The 18,800-nt window shown below is 44.6% G+C and overlaps 1 protein-coding gene across 1 annotated transcript; it reads right to left on the reverse strand.

Annotated features, from left to right (window-relative positions):
- Positions 1-13,878: 13,878 nt before the first annotated feature.
- On the reverse strand, positions 13,879-17,962 carry ppdpfb (pancreatic progenitor cell differentiation and proliferation factor b). Its single transcript, XM_041946209.1, has 5 exons — positions 17,796-17,962; positions 16,791-16,883; positions 16,005-16,082; positions 14,816-14,909; positions 13,879-14,349 (listed from the first exon to the last, which is right to left on the reverse strand). Exons 2-5 carry the CDS (start codon positions 16,843-16,845, stop codon positions 14,235-14,237), a joined length of 342 nt encoding a protein of 113 aa, XP_041802143.1. The 5' UTR covers positions 16,846-16,883; positions 17,796-17,962; the 3' UTR covers positions 13,879-14,234.
- Between the last annotated feature and the right edge of the window lie 838 nt (positions 17,963-18,800).

The following is an 18,800-nucleotide window of genomic DNA, read 5'->3' on the forward strand; positions in this document are numbered from 1 at the left end:
TCCTGCTGTAGGAGCATATAAAGATGTTGTTGTGGCACTCAAACCCACGACAAATAAAGCACAAACACACTGATGGTTGAAAATAAAAGTCAGTCTCAGGCAGCACTCTCGAAATATTTCTCTGTCATATTCTAGACAAAGAACTCTTCTGATTTGTTAACTTTCCAAACTTAACGAACACTTGACCAACTGGCAAGAAGCGAGTTTATTAATAACTCCACCTCAAAATCTGGCCGAGGCCCTCCTCCATCCTGTGTTTATCCTTCACAGAACATCTGTTTTTCATCTGGCCTCTCTCAGCGGGATGCAGGAACTAGAACAGGAGAACACCCAGACCACCTCCACACACTATGAATGATCTGTCGCTCAGCAACGACCAGAAGCTGCGTATTTGGTAATGTTTGGACAGAACAGACCCCACATCGGAACGGGCAGAGGAAAAGTAGATTAGGATGCAGGAGCCGTTGACGTGGTTTCTGGTGACAATTCCACACTTGTTTCTTCTGTGAAACTGGGTCACCGCTGGGATCCACTGTAACTGCCGTGAACCCAAGCTGACAACAGCTGCAAACTCTTCAGAGCCGCCTGTCAAGCCTACAGGCAGTGAGTTTGATGCTCAGACCTCCAGAGGAGTATTTCTTTATTGTACAGGTGAAGTATGCGTGCATATGAAAGCCTCTGAGTTTCTGTCCAGAGATGCTGGAGATGATGAAGTTCACCCTGAGGTCAGTGGATTCACAGCTTGTTTTGATAAAACTCTTTGCCCTCTAAGACCTTATCGCTCTGCGGTCTGCTGACAAGGCAAATCTCCTCGGCATCCAAGTCATTAGTCGAGATTAACACACGGAGGCTGGTTTCACAGGCTGCAGGGCAAAGTCTGCTCTTCAGGAAGTCCTTCTGAAACAACCATTTGTACGCAACAAGTACAAGACCGCCTATACCAAGAATACTATAGCCTGCACACTGATTTCTAGACGAGTCCGTGCCTGCACTGTCTGACTGACAGGTGATCCCTGAGAAGAGCGGTGAACAATGGAGAAACAAAGATTCCAGTGATTGCACGTTAACATAAAATACGACCTGTTAGCTCTCTGCGTCGTCACGCCAGCTGAAGGGGAACCCCCACATTCACCCCCGTGACCTCTGCTCTACATCGACTTCAAATGTAGGTCACGGCAGAGCTAAAAGAAGTCGCCGTGTGTCCGCGAGGTAAAAACGGCTGCTGACCTTTTGACTTGGATGCCACTCGACTCTCTGGCAGAAGCGTAAGCCACGCCTACGCTGCATAGCTGCAAACTCCACGTGAAACCCAAAACTGCACCGTCACTGCCCGGGGGGGGGCCTGCAGATGTTGGGTTCATCTCCTGCACATCTTTGCCTGAAGTCTTCAGGATCCTGCGGAGCTCCGGTCCCAGTTGCAGTCGGTTTATTAAACTGAGAGAAAAGATTTAAAGTGGAAGGAGAGCTGGCTGAAGGTGGGTCTCTGCATGAGAGCAGAACGTTTGTTCTCCGTGAACCATCCAGGGTGACTCGATCAGCTTCAGGTGATTGTGCCTATAGCGTTTTGACATATCTGTCCTTCCTTTCCTCGTTTTCATTCCTTCACGCTTCCTTCTGTCCTTTCCTTCTCTCATGCCTCCTTCTGTCCTTTCCTTCCCTCGTGCCTCCTTCTGGCCTTTCCTTCCCTCGTGCCTCCTTCTGTCCTTTCCTTCCCTCGTGCCTCCTTCTGGCCTTTCCTTCCCTTGTGCTTCCTTCTGTTCTTTCCTTCCCTTGTGCTTCCTTCTGTCCTTTCCTTCTCTCGTGCTACCTTCTGTCCTTTCTTTCCCTCGTGCTTCCTTCTGTCCTTTCCTTCCTTAATGCTTCCTTCTGTCCTTTCCTTGCATCATGCCTCCTTCTGTTCTTTCCTTCCCTCATGCTTCCTTCTGTCCTTTTCTTTGCTTCATGCTTCCTTCTGTCCTTTCCTTGCTTCATGCTTCCTTCTGTCCTTTCTTTCCCTCATGCCTCCTTCTGTCCTTCTTTCCTTAATGCTTCCTTCTGTCCTTCTTTCCTTAATGCTTCCTTCTGTCCTTTCTTTCCTTAATGCTTCCTTCTGTCCTTTCTTTCCTTAATGCTCCCTTCTGTCCTTTCCTTGCATCATGCCTCCTTCTGTTCTTTCCTTCCCTCATGCTTCCTTCTGTCCTTTTCTTTGCTTCATGCTTCCTTCTGTCCTTTCCTTCCTTAATGCTTCCTTCTGTCTTTTCTTTGCTTCATGCTTCCTTCTGTCCTTTCCTTCCTTAATGCTTCCTTCTGTCTTTTCTTTGCTTAATGCTTCCGTCTGTCCTTTCTTTGCTTAATGCTTCCGTCTGTCCTTTCTTTGCTTAATGCTTCCGTCTGTCCTTTCTTTGCTTCATGTTTCCTTCTGTCCTTTCTTTCCTTAATGTTTCCTTCTGTCCTTTCTTTCCCTCATGCTTCCTTCTGTCCTTTCCTTCCTTAATGCTTCCTTCTGTCCTTTCTTTCCTTTAATGCTTCCTTCTGTCCTTTCTTTCCTTTAATGCTTCTTTCCTTTAATGCTTCCTTCTGTCCTTTCTTTCCTTAATGCTCCCTTCTGTCCTTTCTTTCCCTCATGCTTCCTTGTCCTTTCCTTCCTTAATGCTTCCTTCTGTCCTTTCTTTCCCTCATGCTTCCTTGTCCTTTCTTTCCCTCATGCTTCCTTCTGTCCTTTCTTTCCCTCATGCTTCCTTCTGTCCTTTCTTTCCCTCATGCTTCCTTCTGTCCTTTCCTTCCTTAATGCTTCCTTCTGTCCTTTCCTTCCTTAATGCTTCCTTCTGTCCTTTCTTTGCTTCATGCTTCTTTCTGTCCTCTCTCCCTCATGCTTCCTTCTGTCCTCTTTCCTTTAATGCTTCCTTCTGTCCTTTCTTTCCCTCATGCTTCCTTCTGTCCTTTCTTTCCTTAATGCTTCCTTCTGTCCTTTCTTTGCTTCATGCTGCCCTGTTTCCTTTCTTTCATGTTGCCCTGTTCCTTCTGTCTTTTCTTTGCTTCATGCTTCCTTCTGTCCTTTCTTTACTTCATGTTGCCCTGTTCCTTCTGTCTTTTCTTTGCTTCATGCTTCCTTCTGTCCTTTCTTTCCTTAATGCTTCCTTCTGTCTTTTCTTTGCTTCATGCTTCCTTCTGTCCTTTCTTTCCTTAATGCTTCCTTCTGTCCTTTCTTTCATTTTGCCCTGTTCCTTCTGTCTTTTCTTTGCTTCATGCTTCCTTCTGTCCTTTCTTTCCTTAATGCTTCCTTCTGTCTTTTCTTTGCTTCATGCTTCCTTCTGTCCTTTCTTTCCTTAATGCCTCCTTCTGTCCTTTCTTTCATGTTGCCCTGTTCCTTCTGTCTTTTCTTTGCTTCATGCTTCCTTCTGTCCTTTCTTTCCTTAATGCTTCCTTCTGTCTTTTCTTTGCTTCATGCTTCCTTCTGTCTTTTCTTTGCTTCATGCTTCCTCCTGTCCTTTCTTTCATGTTGCCCTGTTCCTTCTGTCTTTCCTGTTCAGCTACTGTGTTCATTCAGATCTATGGCTGGAGAGAGGGGGAGGCTCAGTCACACGGTTACAGGTTTAGGGAAGGAGAAGAGGAAGCAGACTCTCGAGGAGGATGAAACAACAGTGGGCAGCTGTGACCTTTCCCCCACATCTTACTCACAGAGCAGGCTTATGTAAGCTGTGTTGAGGTTAACTTACACAACACAGCAGCAGCAAATGAAAAACAGTCACATCAGAAATGGATCCATGTAGAGCTTATTCATCTTTTCACTTGATGCATCATGATACTGCACGAGTTCAGAAGTCTTTTACTTTGCTGTCTTCAGCCAAACAAATATATTTTTTAACAAAATAACAGATCACAAAGCTTGTGACCAACATCTGAATATTCAAGCCCTTTCATCAGAATTATTCACAGATGCATGACAATAATGTCATCAACTCTAATTAAGAACACTGGAGGAAAGTACTTTGACATGTTTCCTCTGTCTTTGCAAACGAATATTTCTGCAAAACATTTGCAAGATTTTACGCCTATAGTTTGGATATGATACATCTTTATTACTGTTGACATTTGTGTGTATACCTGAGTCTTTTCCATTTCCACTGCAATCAGGTTATACTGATGAGATGAACAGCGCTGTCCGTAATTAGAAAAGGACAATGCTATATTTTTGAGAGAGAGAGGTATCATTTACTCAGACCAGGTGTGGTCTCTTGGAGATTTGTCATACAAAAGCTTTAATAAAATGTTTACTGCAGATGCATGAAATTAAATTTTTGATTAAGCACACACTAACGTAGGGTGATTGGATGAAAATATCGACAATCTGCGATAAATCGGGCCAATATCTGGCATTTTGAGATAACAGACATCGACTCACAAGGCACATTTTTTTAAATTGGCCAATGAAAGCAGTATCGGTACATTGATGGCTGTTTTTTTTTAAGATGCACAAACAAAAAAATCAAAGCCAAACTGGAGCAGCAGGCTTTGTGTACGACCATGGCCCCTGCACCACAAACTGATCTTATCTCTAAAAATAAATGAGCAACAGTCGGACAGTCTTCCATTTCAACACTAAAACAAATATTTTTAGCAATTCTGTCACCAGGAAAAGCAACTTTTATCTAAAGCTAACAGGGCTGCTCAGATACTGAACCAGGCCAGGCCAGGCCAGGCCTTAAATAAACTCGAACACACACGCAGACCTTGGGTTGTTGACTTTGACTTCAGGATGTGTCATTTTAATCCTGTTTTGATGACTCATCACCAACACACCAGCCAACATATGTTGCATATTTTTGTTGTTGCAAGAGCAAACCTCTCAGCCTTATCAAATACACAGCGTTCAGTCTGCGTTTACGGCTGCTCGTCTTCTTTTCTACAAAGCTGGTTTTGTCTCAGTGATCTGATGTTTTGTTGGTTGGTTTCAGATATCTGAGCCATGAGCTTAAAGCATCGGACCAGTTGTGTGTGCTCCATTTCTGAGACCACAGAATCAGTTTAATCTCTTGTTGCCGCTGAGGAAGACTGGCAGGTCAGATCAGACCTGGCATTAAATAATCTCCAAATACGTTTGATTAATTGATTTTCCAACGTGATGCCTCTCAGATGCACCCTTCAGTAGACTAGGACACATCATCAGTGTGTGTCCGTCTCAGAAAGGATACACACAAGGATACAAGAGACATACAGTCAGTCACTTCTCAATCATCAAGATGTCCCCTGCTTCACTGAAGCCCACTCTCAGTTTGAGTGTACTGGAGGTTCGGGTTTCCACGTTACACTGGGCTGAATATCGGACCACGATTGGCTTTCAGACTATTCGTGATGCTGCAAATCACAGGTGAGAAAAACACTTTCAGCAGACGAGCGTGAAAACAGGCTTCAAGGGTCAAACTCCTCCTCATCACTGCACACAGTGAAAACAGTGTAAGAACAGTTTGAACTGCGGGGGGGGGGGGGCTTCAGCTTAAATGCACTAAACAAAGATCATCAGTTGACCGTGTTGTAACGAACCATGTTAAAGTATCATCATCAGTGGTGACTGTGTATGATTGTAATGTCACGTGGAAGTGAAACATAGTCACAACAAGGAGACAATTTTTACTTCTTTTTGCTTGGCAGGAGGCAGCAGAGAGTAAGACGATCAGCACAGAAACAGTACCACACACACACACACACACACACACACACACACACACACACACACACACACACACACACACAGTATCTAATAATAGCAGTGACAGGTTGGACAAACTGTCCCCGCGTTCACTGGAATAATCGTTTCCTCTGCTTTTCGTCTGTTTGGACATGCAGCTCAGTATTTACCTTTGCCCCCTCGTGTCTTTCTTTCCCCCCACCTCTCCCTCCCTCTGACATTATTCTCTGGACTCTGTGTTGGTGCAGTTTTGAGTTTCTATAGATGGAGCTCTGTTCTCCATCTGTTCTGGTTTATCCTGTTTTCAGTCCAGCCACCCGTTGTTGATGATCCTGCTGAGAATGAACGACTGTCTGCTCCCTCAGCGTCACACACACAAACTGAATAAACTAATATTCAAATATTTCAAATTATAATGGAAGAACAAAAGTATATAAAGAGCAAAACTAAATAAGACTTGCAGGAAAGTTGCACAGATACACGAATATCATCAATGAACTTTAGAGATGAATGATTAAACAAACTATGGTTAAATGTGATTTCCACATTTGAAAACTTTCCGTCCACCAACACGACACGGCGTGATTCCCTCAACACTGAAAGTGAACTTCAGCTCCGTCTCTGTCTCTCCAGGATGCCCGCCCTGTAGGTCAGCGGACCGCCATGACCAGCGTCAACTCTCCAGCCTGTCTGCTCGCCTGCAACCGCTTCTACAGAAGTATGACCACACCCACACCCACACCTTTACTCCGAAAGCTTCACTTTCATTTATTAGCAAGAGGGAACGCAAATATTTGAATGGGAACAAAGATCGTCTGTTTCACGTGTGTGCACGTGAGTCCTTCATGCACGTAGCAACAAACTGTAGGATCATGTGTTTTTTTAGGAAAGCACAAAGTTGCTCTCTGAACATTTGACCTTTGACCTTGCAGGATGAACTGTTCTTCCAGGGAAAATAACATCATGCTCGTCATCGTCATCATTTACTGAACTCGGTGATATTCCTGTTTAACTTGATCTGAATCTGTGCAAAACCAGAAGTTTGTTGTTCAGACGATGTGTAAAATGTGAATACAATCAGGTTGTAATCAATCAACCAATTTTCTCACTCAGTCACTCATCAATAAGCCACAGGTTTTATTGTTTGTCAGGCTTCATTTGCACACGCCTCGTTCTCTTATTCTGGAGAAACGAGTGAAAACAACAGGAGCAGGAATGTAAATGAGAGCCAGGACATCCTCCTGACACACATTCAGTCTGCTCTCGTTGGAACATACAAAGAACTTAAAACACTTACCGGCGAGAAGAACGTGTTTCTGAAACAGCGCAGTGGGTTTGGATGAGTGCCCAGAACACCAGAGCAGCTAATTAACACGGCTTTGACAACAAACTCCCAAAGATGAACTTTCACCTTAATCCTAGACAGCATGGTGGCAAATAAACCTAAATTTGCATAAAATGCATTAATTCATGATTATTTAAACAATTAAGAGTGATTAATAATGACAGAGTCTAATATCGCTCAGCTGAAACAAGAAGTCAATTAATCAATGAGTGGAAGCCATTAATAATCAATTATTTCATTCTTTTTGAAGGCACAAATACCGAACTTCCAAGATGCAGCGTCTCAAATGACAAGATCTGCCGCTTTTATTAGTCAATCAGTTGTAAATTGGTTATATAAACTTGGCTTCTGGCCTGTTGGTTAGAAAAAACGATGTGAAGACGTCGCATTGGAAAACTGTGAAGCAACTTCCCACAATTCTCTGACATTTGATAGACCAAACTACCAACTGCACGATCAAGACAATGATCATCAGAATAGCCCGTCTCTATATCTCTGGTTGAAGGAAGACAAATATGCAGACATGAGTAATCACAGAAGAAGTGAGAAGGCTCACAGGACGACGTCAAAGTCCCGCCCACACGGTGGTTGACTGACAGGTGATCTTCAAGAGGAGAAAACACATGAGCAGCAAAGAACAGCTGATCACCAACAGTCAAATGATGATTGAACATGAATTATCCGTCCTGGCTTCTTTTTCTTCCTCTCTCATCTCGTAGCGTCTGTGTGACAGCGACACGAGCTGTCAGTCAAATTAAAGGGTGTGGTCACGCTGTACCTACATGTCTCTGTCCTTCTCTCTCAGACCTGCCCCCCAGTCCGGAGCAGACGAAGCCTGTGTTCAGCTGTCAGAGCGACTCCGTCAGACATAAAAAACAGAGACAGGTCACCCTCTGTGTCACCATGGCAACGCCTCCTGGTAAACCTATATACAGGCACTGGACACACTGCACACTTTTTAGGCTTTTAATGCTATTTTGGGAGCTGGCTGCAGGGATTTGCTCCCGTTCAGCCACAAAAGCTTTACTGAGGCCACTGATGTTGGGTGATCAGGTCTGGCTCGTAGTCTGTGTTGAGGTCCAGGTTCTGTGCAGGCCAGGTAAAGTGCTTTCACACCAAACAGGTAAACCACTTCCGTACAGATCTGGCTTTGTGCACGATAGTGTTCTCGTGCTGCAGCAGGAAGCGGCCTTCCCCAATCTGCTGCTGCAAAGGTGGAAGCCCACTGCAGCACATGTTACATACAGTGCAAAGACATGTGTGTGTGCTCAGTAAGTAGGTCAGTCTGCAGCATGTAAAGACAAACATGCAGCTCACACACAGGCATATTCCGCCTATGCAGCATTAAACCCAGATCCAGACAGAAGTGGCCTTTTCAAGATTCAAGATTCTTTATTGTCATTGCACATGTCAATGAAATTTTCATTGCAACCCCCATGTTAGATGGTAAGAAAGATAAGACTAGAAAGAGTGAATAAAATTAAGATAACTACAATAAAATAAAATAAACCAACATGCAATAAAAAAAAAATATATATATATATTTGTGAAGCAATTAAAAATATAACAGAATGAAAATATACTTAGGCAATAAACTATACTAAACAATAAACAATAAAATATGGAAGTGAAATGTGCAAACAGAATAAAATATACAAGCAGAATAAAATATAAAATATACACAGTGAAATGTACCGACAGAATAAAATATGCCAATGAAACTGAAATGTGCTGATATACTAAAATGTATATAATTATAGTATGTGTGTACATAAAAGTCAAGTACACAGAAGGTGCAGGTGGATTTGAAACCAGGATTAGTCCAACTGGTTTGTCAGACGTGGTTTAAAGTCGGAATTTAAACAAAACGGCTGAAGTTTTTCCATTTCTTTCTTATTGTTAACAAACCCATGAAAAGGGGCTAGTCCGTCTGTCTGCACTCTGACTTCCTTAAACTCTCCATTCATCCCTATGAAAGACAGAAATCTTTGTAAAGAGGACACAAACAGAAAGTTTCCTCTCTGAAAGAAGACTCTTATTTCCTGAAGCAGCTGCACACTCTAGTTTCAGCAAATGTCACTCAGACAGGAGGAAATGGAACATCTGTGGCATCATTGTGGGCCGGAGATGAATATATCTTTGGTGTTTATATGACAGCAGGTCATAAAGTTAAAGTTAAACCACAGTGATGAACCTGGCCCATATGTCTACCCTCCATATGTCTGATTTCGACCATTTCACTGCCCTTTAAGCAGGGACTCGAGAGCAGACCAGAGGAGCTGAGAAAGAGGAGGAGGACAGGGAGGGAAGAACGAGGAGGTGTGACTGAGGTTGAGCTGGAGTAGACAAGTTCTCCCTCCCAGTTTCTGATGACCAGTGCGCCCAGTGACCCGGAAAAGCTGCAGAGTACAGGGAAGCTGTTAAATGAGCCTGAGCTACAGTACAGCAGAGCATTAGAGGCTGGCAGACTTTTTCAAACATGTCAAATGTTGATTTGATCATTAGCAGAAACTGACAGGCTGGATGGAAAGGTTTGAAACGTGTGAGGAGGAGCTAAAGAGCTCGTTTCTCTTCAAATAAGATATCCTAATCTGTTCAGGATTCAAGCTGAACTCTGTGTTCGTCTCTCTTCCCGGACTCCCAGGTGGCACTGGAAGCAAAGGATTATGGGTCAACATTGTCCTCGGCTCTTCTTCTTCTCTTCACTTCTCCACCTCCAAACCGAGCAGCCCAGCTGACCGGGGCGTCAAGTAGAAGGAAACAAGTGCTCCTCTTTGGTCCCTTCCCTTCCCACTGCTGGGCCTTCTCGGCTGCTCAGGGTTTGACCGTCCGGGTCAAAAGGACAAGCACAGACAGAGCGGACAAATTCCAAGTAAAAAGACACGAACATTAAACTTCAGGCAAAAGTGCCTGATGTTTGCAATTAGTCCTCAAGTGGAGTCAAAAGCTGGATTTTAACAAAGACATCTTTTATTTCAACCCACTGCAGCTCTTTAATGCATGCAGTGGTTAGAATGGGCAGAAATGTACTGTGGACACTGGTCCTAAAACATTTCATTTCAGTACCGTGAAAAGTTGTTTGCAGTCAGTCATTGAGTTTAATGTGCAGGTACTGAAGATGAGTATATGTTCTGAGTCACTGCCCCACTTAACATATGTCTTTAAATGGGACTTTTTATAGTTGGTGTTATTTCAGGTGTGGAGGAAGGAAGCTGGCTGCTCATCTCTAACACGTCCGTGTACAGAACCAAAGGCCAACAATTTGAAAATAAGGAATATTTTGAAAAATGTGAATATGACAAAGATGAAGAGGAAAAGCGGCGAAGTCTCGGTGATGAAGTCAGTTTCAGAGTGTTCCTCCTGTTCCCAATTAACCATCATCTACTATCACAGACGAACTTCTGTCCTTAAACTCTAACCAGAAAGAGTCTACTGCTCACAAAAACTCTTTAAAAACTAATGTGAACATGCAGATGCATAAAACAGATGCATAAATCCCCCCCATGCTGTAGACGTGGTCTCATCCAACTCAAAATCATTCACCAGCTTTCTAAAACTCAACAGGAAGTCATCCTGATACTGGCCCCATGAGGTGCAGGTGTGGTATCGCTGTTGATGTGCGACCCATTACTGCCTCGTTTGGTGTCAGTGCAAAGCGGTCACGTCATCTGAACAACGTGATTCACAACACGTCCCGCCGCCGCAGTCTGTTGAACTGGAAAGGGTCTGAAGCTCCCTGTTCTGCCGGGTGCCTGAAAGATGCACAGCTGTACCTGGTGCAGAGACCCTGCTCAAATGATTCTGATAACTTCAAGGATATAAATGATTGGAACGACCTATTCTACAAAATAACTGACACCTCTGGCTGAGTGACGTCTTATTTGTCTGTGTGAGGATTATAAGGGTGGGTGTAGGGCTGGCTGTGGGGTGGGTGCAGGGCTGGCTGTGGGGTGGGTGCAGGGCTGGCTGTGGGGTGGGTGTAGGGCTGCCTGTGGGTTGGGTGTAGGGCTGGCTGTGGGGTGGGTGCAGGGCTGGCTGTGGGGTGGGTGGAGATTTGTCTTGTTTTGTGATCTGTTTAATATCTCAATAAAAGTATTTTTAAAAAGTGTTGACACTGATGGGAACAGCTGCACCAGTAGCATTTTTTCTAAACTGACTTAAGTAATTAAGCAAATATAAATTTAAAAGCACGTTTTCACACTAATCAATAATCAATTAATCAAAAAATAACACATTAACGACTGGATGCAGCCGCCATGATACCATCATGACACTGATTTTAACTGGAACCAGGAGCCAAGAGAGGAGCAGGTGTCGAGAAACAGGAGCCGGACAACAAATGAGATCCAGACAGAGGACAGAAGCGCCTCCTTCCACTCTTCAATGACCCCCCCCCCAACACTCAGTGACCTGGAAAAAGTGCAGCGTGAGGACGAGCGGCCACTCGGCCCCTTCAAATGAGCCACAGAACAAATCCTCTGTTCAGCCTTTCAACACTGTCATGCAGAGGGGCCACTTTAGAGCGGCATCGGCCATTGTTTGTCTTTCCTCTGTTTCATAGAGACAGACAGAGAGACGGGGGGGGGGGGGCAGCGCTTACATAAACCCATTTTACAGTCAAACGGGAGAAAATCCTCGAGTCAGGATTTGTGCTGCAGTCAGCAGGGAGGTTTTTCTCCACATGTCAAAGGATAAAGGCGGTTTGTGGAATCGTAACTTCAGGGAAGAACAAAAGGCTGAAAAAGATGGACGGGGTCTGTTTTCTGCACTGTCATCATGCCTCAGAGTCACTGAGGTCACCATTCAGTAGGATTTGGAGATAAATGTGGTCAGAAACTAACTCAGCTGATGACTGTGAATGGATTTACTGTACAGGTGTTTCAGTTCACTTCAGCTGTATCCTAACATGAGCATTCATGTCCCTCCACAAAGCTAACAGCCTGAAATAAGGATCCTGCCAAATAAAATAGTAAAACTGGGCTCAACATCAAAAGAAATGATTCAATGAATGCACATTGAAAACATCAACCACAAGCAGCAGACAGCCAGCAGCTCTGAAACCTGAACCGAGCTAACACAAAAACACCAACATTACCCGCAGCTTTACCTTGATCAGGTGAAGCAGCTGTCCCCAGCACCTCAAAGTGGACCAGCGGGGGGGGGGGTCACGGTGCTCTCCAACAGCAGAGCCTGACATGGCGCCTGTTTCCGGTGGCTGAGAGGGTTAGCTAGCTAGCTAAACGTGAGTATTAGCAGCAGCTAAAAGCGTTAACAACATTAATATTCCTCTATTAACCGAAAACTTCGCGAAGCAACATGAGACTGTCGGTAGGTTAGCTTGTTTGGGATACGTTAAAACACCTTTACAAGCTAAAGTTAGCTAATTAATACCAGAGACAGGTGCGTGACCCCCACATTAGGAAAGGTGAGTTTGACTCACCCACAGAGCAGAGAGAGCATGTCACGTGCCTGATTTAATGCGTAAAAGATAAGATAAGATAAGATAAGATAAGATCATCTATTAATTCCCAGCTGGGGAAATTTGGTGTGAGCAGCATCAATAAAAATAGCAAATAGAAAGCAATAGCAATAGAAAATATAACAAAATACAAAATAACAAGTTGACTATGCATATGTACATTTTATACAAAAGACTGTAGAAAATATATTGCCAATGGAAAGTACTAAGATTGAAAAAGTACAGCATTTGCTCTATTGCACAGTAGATAAATATAAATAAATATGCAGTGTCACAGTGGAAGTAAAAATATATATGCATAGATGTAGTATTTAAGGAAAAATGAATGTAATAGAAGGATGTTTTACAGCAGTGCAATGAAAAACCAGTATGTGTGTGGACCCAGTTATGCATTAACTGATGCTGGAGCTGAACTCTGACAGCTGTTGGTATGAAGGACCTGTGGTAGCGTTCCTTCTTACAGGGTGGATGCAGCAGTCTGTTGCTGAAGGAGCTGCTGAGGGCCCCCACTGTGTCATGCAGGGGGTGGGACGACCAGTGTCCCCCTCTCGCCTACATCCCTACATGCGTAAAAGACTGCAGATGCAACCACAGAGTCTTCAGTAGTGAGTCCTCAGTAATGTCCTACATACTCCAGAGGACCTCAGTCTTCTCAGCAGATGACTGCTTTGGCCCCCCCTTTGGCATTAGTGTTCGTGGACCAGTCCAGTTTATTGTTGAGGTGCACACCCAGGTATGTGGGTACTGTAGAAAATGATTAAACTTTAAGACAAAAGCAACATAATAGGATGCAGACACACATGACCAACTTTTGCAGCAGTGTGTGTGTGGTGGAGTCTTATCTCACTGGTTACAAGTCAAAAGTAAATGAACTGAGGTTAAGATAAGGCGAGGCTGCCTGTTCCTACAGGTGAGAAGAGTCACACCTGTGACACAGAAAGCAGTTCATTCTTCCAGTATTAACATTCATTTGTGTGTTTTTTAGCCTTAGGAAAGCCTTCTAGGTATGAAAAGAGTTGGAAAGTGAGTTCAGCACCATGATGAACTCTTAGTTTTGAAGTTTAAAACCTCACTTGGACGGGGGAGTTGAGGCTGGTGTGTGCAGGAATGTTATTTATCCCTCGGACTGCTGCTGCGTTCCAGTGTTTACACCCCCACAGACTCTGGGTCACCAGCAGCAGCAGCCGGAGGACGTGCTGCGCTCACTGTTCCTGGAACAGCACTGTACATGATCAGGGAACCACTCCCTGGACACACAGCTTAGCAAATAACACATTATAAAGAGTTTAACCTGTGAAACCACTGAGAAAGCTGCATGTGTGCTGGGAGAGATATGTGATTCAAACTTATATCTCTTCTGTTGGTAAAGAACAGGGAGCCACACAGAACTTTAGGCTGCAGGAGTCTACTTTATTGCATCTGCAATCACAGGGTGACAAAAGTGAAGAATGTTTAACGAAGGCATGTGGGTGTGAATGCACCACAGTATGACAAACACTGAACAATACAAATGTTAAAAAAAAACAGCTTCTCAGTTGCATCTTTTTTTTTTTTTCTTGGTTGTCAATAAAAAACACACAAGGTTACCAAAACAAGAACAAGTAAGGCAGCCTATCCTACGATGAAGAATAATAAAAAAAAAATAACACGGTTGTCAACGGGATATCCTCCCGTCACCTAGCGTTGGTCATTGGTCGGATGCCCCCCCCCCGAAGTGCGGTGTGGATCGGAGTGAGACTGCAGGATCAGGACGAGGTGGGGCTTCCTGCATCGCTGCTCTCACTCACCTGCCGTTGCATCACCATCTCCCTGGCAACGCAGGTGATCTGACCGTTGGTCACCGCACCTGGGACCCCCGCCCTGAGAGAGAGGGAGAGATGATCAACAGCTGTTCCAACAAAGGAGTAATTCCTCCCATAGACCTCCATTATAAAAGTCACCTCGAACTTCAAACAAGGCTATTATGCTTTTATTTTGACACCTGAAATCAGCACAAAGTCGATATATTTTCTGTCTGAGCTCATCAGCTTCAGTGATTTCTGTAAATATCTGCTGATTCTGGATCTGATGCAGCAACACATTTCAAACACGTTGGGACAGGAGCAACTAAATACTGGGAAAGATGTGGAACGCTCCAAAAACACCTGTTTGGATCATTCCACAGGTAAACAGGCTGATTGGTAACAGGTGATAGTATCATGATTGACAGGCTCAGTGGTTCACAGCGAGGATGGAGCGAGGTTATATAAGGTCGTATAAAATATCTACGGTCTTCATCCTGTGGTGGTTTTGGTCTGCGAGTCAAAGTGTGTGTGCTCGTACTTACTTCTGCTGCGCCTCCTCAGTCAGTGGGGTCATCCCTGGCTGCTTCCCAAAGAAGAAACTGGACCACCAATGGCCAGAGTCCTGCTTGGGGAGTCCTGTGGAGGCAGATAATGAGGGTGTAAGGTGTTGAGTGTAACGCCTTCATCGACATGAGTCACACCCGGCATGAATTTGACAGTTTAACACTCCAGGACAGTGTGGACGCTCATCATCAGATCAAAGCTTCTTTGCTCTTCATCATGAGCTGAGGAACAGTACGAACCACACTGAACATAACAGTGACGATGTTAGAACATAGAGGATGTTCTTCAACAGCTACACCCTGAGGGGAACTGACTCAGGTTACACCCGTCATGACTCGGCCGTATGTTTGGCTCGGTGTCAAACCTCCAACAGCTGTTATTTGCATACAGCCGGTCGTCTTACTGTACAGCTGCAGTGGGCCACAGTTAGCCTCTAGGTCGACCTAATTAAACACTTGAATAAATGCTGTGTGTGTGTGTGTGTGTGTGTGTGTGTGTGTGAGTAAAAAAGCTGACCCAGTGGTTAGAACAGGCATGTCGACACAAACCCGAGCCCTGAACTGTGGGCCCACATGGTTTCCACACAGAGCTGCACTGAGCGCTGCAGTCAGCAGATATTCACTGCTGCTCAGTGTTTAAACAGGTTTAACGTTAATACTGACTTGTGAGTCCTCACTAGTGAAGCAGGGTTAAAGACATCCTGAGAGGAAAGTCAAAGTAGGCGTGTGCCAGGTGTACGACAGGATGACTCAACCACAGTTACTCCATGTGGTCTGAGGCAACAGCTGACTCAACCGCAGCAATCTGAGGCGACAGGAACTGAAGCCTGTCTGCCGGATCGCCGGATCGATGAGCGCTACGACGAGGAGCGGTGAGATGACACGTGCACGCTGCACACAGGATGTGGGTGAGCTGGAAAAAATAAATCAAAATGCTGCACGATGTTCCCTGAGAGGAACATCTGGATCCAGGACAGCTTCTCCTGAGCAGAACACACTGTTCTGTCCTAAAGCGGTCTGTCCCCTTCACACCCTCATTAATATGGTTGGGTTTTAACCTCCCACCAGGGTCTAAATTCAGTTCCAGAGGCTTTTCTCCACTGACATGAATGTGATTATGAACATCTGGAGGTTTAGTTTTCACTTCCTCGTCGATATCAGCACACACCTGGATGGTGAGGGATGACCTCTCCGCTGTACTCCGAACTGCCGCAAGAGCTGCTGCTGGACGTAGAGCCGATGCGCCCTGCGGGAGGAGAGAAGAAGAAGAGTTGGTTTAATCCTGCTGGGACGCCGCCTTGGCTCAATCACTCGACTGTTTGCAGTTTATTATGTTGAATCACAGCTGTCTGAAACTAGACTGATGTTTTTTAGCTTCTCCTCCTCACACTGTAACCTCAGTCAGACTGAATTAGTGTCACAGGACAAGTATCAAGGTACTTTTATTAGTGATGCTTAACTTTTAAACTGAAAGCTGTACAAACCACCCGCAGGCAGACCTGCACCCGTACCTTTTGGATTACACTGAAGGGTTAATTCAACCCAAATGGAGAACCCAATGCTCTTACATAATATCTAACTGTAATGAGGGGGGGGGGGCAGTGCAGCGTTCACAGGGACGCTCTCAATCAAAATCCATTCTCCTCTGTTATATAAGCACAGGTCTGTATCTGTGATGCTCTCTTTTCATCTGATGTACTGAGGCAGGTTATTATAAGTCTATTTGGCCCTCTGGGGCCAAACAGGAGACACACTGTCCCACCACCCAAACTCAGAACCTCCATCATGACAAAGAGACGAGTAGAAAGTGTACACCTGAAGTGAAAGAGGTCATCTCACTTCACTTTAAGCCTTGTGTGATCTTACAGATAGAAACAGAGGACACATGAAGGGGGCTGTCACTTTGCAACCCCCCCTTCAAGCTGTACTTCACACAAGTCTGGCAGAGACTCACTTCGGTAGTAGTCAGTGGTCGCCACGAGAGAACCGCCCGCTGGAATGGCCGCCATTCTACTGTTGGTCGTTGTACGCTGTGCTTGATGGAAACCTGGAGGGGACAAGAACGTCATGATCAGAACCAGACCGGCCTACATCTCTCACCAAAGCGGGGGGGCGCAAAAGCCAGAAATCATAATGTCGCTCCAATGATTCTGTTCTGTTTACAGATCGTTTAGTCTTTATGATGGGATTTCTAATCATAGGTAATTAACCCTCGTATTTTCTTCCCATCTACTATATGATGTGCACCCGAAGACAGTAGGAGGGTTAACCACGTGATTGATGGTGATCGGACCATTAATCAACTAATCCTCTCAGCTCTGATTGGATGGCAGAAGACGAACACGTGAGGAAAACATGCCTTCAGCTGCAGAGACACAAACCCAGACTGAGACCTCCAGAGAGGTTTAACCTCCGTCAGTCCAGAGACATGTCCATGGAGACAGAGAGGTTTAACCTCCTTCAGTCTGTCTTCTGAGTCCAGAGACATGTTCATGGAGACAGAGACATGGTTCGTGTCAGAGTCACGTCTCTCCGTGTTTCCACGTCTTGTTTACGTGAACGTCGCAGCAGCAAAGCGACACTTTAACGTCGTTCTGCTTCATCACGAACTGAACAACAGTAATATTAATTTTATTGTGTAAAGAGAGCACGAGTCGACACAAAGGGGGCCGTGGAGGGATAAAAACAAGTGTAAGATGGATGTTCTTCTTTCGAAACGACGACGTTTCGTCTCCAAAAGGACAAAAACAGGGTCTAACCGTGTGCGGACGAACAGCGGGGTCTAACAGTCAAACCACGGTTCATATTCTGGACGAAAAGACGAGAAAAGACCAAAAACGTCTTTTCCTCACCAAGAAAAACAACAGCTTCCGTTATCACAGGCTAGCTAGCAGCGTTAGCTCGGCCCCCAGCAGGAGCCCCCCCGACAGAGACCCTCGGTCTGACCTCCATTTTCTACCTTTTAGTGGCCCAGACGTGCCGATGTTCAGGAGCACCAATTCAACTCAGTCGGCGAGGCTGGCGGAGGAAACGCTAGGCGACGGGGCCCATTGGAAAAGAAGTTTTGGGTAAATGTAACCCTCCAAGGTCCGAGCAGATATCGATGCTGGTTCTTGACGGACTGGACGCTCTGCTCCTGGTTTTATACAGCGGGGCGGTGACGTCACACGGGCAGTGGGCGGGGCTACCTTCTCTACACTCACGTTACCACCCTGAGCGGCTCGCGTCATGTTGCTCCACGTTCTGGAAAAATAACCTCACATTTGTCATACTTTAACTGAACCTGATTGAACTCTGCCAAATGTCCAAACAGTATTATTCATTTATTTTTCTCGTTGAAAAAAATGTCTTCTTAAAACTTCAACATGACACAACCTCGAAGCTGAACTTCCTCCTCAAACAGTAAATTTCCATGAATTTTTCATGGCACATGTTTGTCAAACACTGTTTGGTGTCTTGTTTTTCTTTCTTTTTCTTTGGTTGTCTGTTGATCACTTTCAAAACCACAGATGAGTCACACATTGGAGTTTAGGTTGAGTCATTGTCTTTTAACTGGATGTATTTTATTTCGTTATTTTCCGTTGTTTTAACAATGCAACGTTTAGATTAGATCAGATTAGATTTCTGACAATTGTTCATCTGGTCAAGCCTCCAATTTAGTTAGTGTATATATATATATATATGTGTGTGTGTGTGTGTGTGTGTGTGTCTGTCTGTCTGTCTCTCAAAGTCAAAGTCAAAGTCAGCTTTATTGTCAATTCTGCAGTATGTACAGGACAAACAGAGAATCGAAATTGCGTTACTCTTCAACCCTTTGTGACAGGACATATATTACAAAAGAGATAAATAAAAACTGTACAATCTAAATAAAAACTGTACAAACTAAACAATGAAACATTGAGAATGTAATAGTGCAAATGTAAACGGTAGTGCAAAAAGAATTAGCTTAACAACTGGTGGTGAA

The sequence above is a fragment of the Chelmon rostratus genome, chromosome 10, assembly GCF_017976325.1.
Source record: "Chelmon rostratus isolate fCheRos1 chromosome 10, fCheRos1.pri, whole genome shotgun sequence".
In the NCBI taxonomy this organism is placed as follows: domain Eukaryota; kingdom Metazoa; phylum Chordata; class Actinopteri; order Chaetodontiformes; family Chaetodontidae; genus Chelmon; species Chelmon rostratus.